We start from the raw sequence: 2,791 nt of genomic DNA on the forward strand, positions 1-2,791 counted from the left end.
AACCCAGGGCCTTGGTGTTATTAGCACCGCACTCTACCGAGTGAGCCACGGGCCGGCCCGATATCACAGTGTTTTAAATTCTGAAAAGTACCTGTGTATTATGATCTCCATTTTGCACATGAAGAAACAGGTTCAGTCAGCTTCGCTCCAATGCCCAAAGTAATGAGGTAGTAAGAAAGCCCAATCCTTTTTATTCACATGGTGTGCCATTTATTCTGCACCATAATTACCTATTTTCATTTAGGACAGGAGAGGCCCTGTGCTATCAAAAAGAGATACCCTTACAATGAGGTACTGACCAAAGATCTAAACATTTTCAGGATGCACAGTGTATTTTGTCAGAAGCTAGGGAAATGAGGGGCAAAGTGAGATATCCACAAAACCTAACAGAGGGCAGGCATGTCTGTTTTCTTCATCTGTTTTTCTTAGATTATTAATTCATGGAAATGTAACATTTGTTCAAGCACGCACCGTTTGCCACGGCTGGAATACAACCTAGAGCTGATCAGCCTTGCAAATAGCTTTCAGATCCATCAGTGTGCCCACTGCCCTCCCACAGAAGCAGGCTTGTTTGCGCTGAGTGTGTTCACACTACCAGACTCCCCTTGCTTGCATCCTCTGCCCTCACCCCACCTCTACAAGCAGGAGCCTTTGGACGTTTCAGGTCCTGGCCTTGGCAAGCCTGAGAAGGCACTTCTGACAGTGGAGAGAGCCATGTTAGTTAGTATTAGGATCAAATAACCCAACCACCTGCTTAAGTTAGGAAAACATTGATTTGTGTTTCTACAGAGTATGTGTCCACTTTGGAGCATTTTCACCAGAAATATGTTTATCCACCTCTAATTCTGAAAACTAAGAAAGTCATGTGATTATTGTCTATGTAAAAATGAGAAAGCGAGTGCACAGAGCAGTTAAGGGGCTTCACCAGGACAGCCCAGCTAGTTATAGGCAGAGCCTCAGAACCCACATTCCTCAGGGTTGCATCAAATGCATGTCTGGGAAGAGGGCAGACACCACCATGGAAAGAGAAAAAGAGAAGCAGTCCATGTTTAATTTCACACTAGCTGGCTGCCAAATTTCTGATAACTTATTATGAGTCCTCTTAAGCTTTAGGCCAGGGAATTCCAACTTATTTCCACTGCAAAAACAAATGAGTAACCACAGGGGACTTTGGCTGTGATTTTTCTAGTAGGCAGCCCAGAAACACCAGGGCATTGATTGAAAACCATTTGAAGGTGAGCAAGTTTTCATCCCCACCAACATTCAGGATGCATTTCTTCTCCATTTGAGTTGTGCTGTAGAAGACTTCTGCCCTGGGTGTGGCAAGGAGCCCCGTGACAAGTTAGCAATGAGAGACTGAGATTGTCTTTACCTCGGCCTCGCCATGGAACCCCTGTACAATTGGGTTTTTCCTACTTTCCCTCTTTCTGTTCCACTGCTTTCTGAAGGGATTGCAAGGTTCTTGTCTAGTGGTGCCATTTTCAAATAATGTCAGAATTCTGAGGAATCTCCTCCCAAGGGCACCAGTAGCACAGGTCAGATGATGGCCATAGTGTCCCTAGATGGGGCCCCTCAGCAGCATGATCAGAAACATTTATAAGGCTCCCTTCTAACTGCCCAAGGCCCTCTATTAGGCACTGTGTAAAGTCAAGCAGTGCGACAGCTGAACCTTCAGCGGGTTCCATGGTAGGAAATATGGGTAAAAGTATGGAGGATGAAGGGTCAGGTAACACAAAAGCATGCCACGTGGGCTCTCCTGCTTTCCAAGGGCCCAGCTAGGACAGAAACCTGTCAGGCCAGTAGACTAATGGGAGATAACATAGAAAATACATTTCTTAAAATGTTTTCTGTTTAACACAATCTCCCCCTAGACCTAAACCATTAACATTTTTCCAATCCCAACTTCTTGCCTACCTCCCAACTAAACCTCAGCCCCCCGCCCAGCCCCCCCACCTCCACTGAAGGCTGCAAAATGGTTTGCAATCCATTGCAAGAATGGAAAAATCATGCTTCCATTCAGAATTTTTATTTATTCCTGGATTTATACAAATGACCATTTCAACACATGGTACTCTGGAGCAAAGGATAGCACCATGTCACTGCAAAATACTGTAACTCTTACAGAGGGATTGCTTTCATAAGGATGGAGCTGCTGCAAAGTACTTTCCATGATTCTCCAAAACAGCATGAACCACATGTTTTCCTGAGCATAGTCCAAAGGATCATTTGAAAGGAACACAGTGCTTCTCACTAGAGTGCCAATCTGTGCTCTCCCGTTTACAGTGGGTAGGGGTGGGAGGTGGATTAGTCCTTCAGTCTCTGTGACTTTCCAAATTGCACTCTTTTCTTTTTCAGCCTATTCTGCAAACTTGCTGCTTTGGTTAGACACAGGATTTCCTTATTTGGTAAGAGAAGTGTTGCTAAAGGCTGCACTCCTCCCTGTAATTATCCTGAACTTGTGTTCTGCCTCTATTTGTGGCTCCCTCAGACAATCTGAGCCTTGGGACTAAGGTGTCACCTAAATTTGCCATAGAAAATTGGTCTGAAGCATGATAAATGACCTCTCTACCCCTTTAACACCTCAGATTTTCCATGCCAATGAGTTTTTAAGCTCTGCGTCTGACATCCTTCATAAAGCGGAGGCTGTGTCAGGCTAGAGACGAATGCATAGTCCCTGCACACGGGCCTGGCACTTTGTGTAATGGTGGTTAATTATGCTGGGCTGTAGCTTGCGCATATGGCGAAAATTGCATTTAAAAGACAGACTAAGTGGTTTGGGGAGTCATAGGTG

The 2,791-nt window shown here is 44.9% G+C and overlaps 1 protein-coding gene across 1 annotated transcript in view; it reads left to right on the forward strand.

Annotated features, from left to right (window-relative positions):
* RYR3 (ryanodine receptor 3) overlaps nucleotides 1-2,791 on the forward strand; it is a gene marked incomplete at its 5' end in the record, with an annotated part of 211,225 nt that overhangs the window by 114,066 nt on the left and 94,368 nt on the right. The window contains one exon of the mRNA XM_008584044.1: nucleotides 2,356-2,405. Within this exon, the coding sequence (XP_008582266.1) occupies nucleotides 2,356-2,405 (50 nt within the window). The remainder of the gene's footprint in view (nucleotides 1-2,355; nucleotides 2,406-2,791) is intronic.

The sequence above is a fragment of the Galeopterus variegatus genome, unplaced genomic scaffold (assembly GCF_000696425.1).
Source record: "Galeopterus variegatus unplaced genomic scaffold, G_variegatus-3.0.2 Scaffold3133, whole genome shotgun sequence".
NCBI classification, from domain to species: domain Eukaryota; kingdom Metazoa; phylum Chordata; class Mammalia; order Dermoptera; family Cynocephalidae; genus Galeopterus; species Galeopterus variegatus.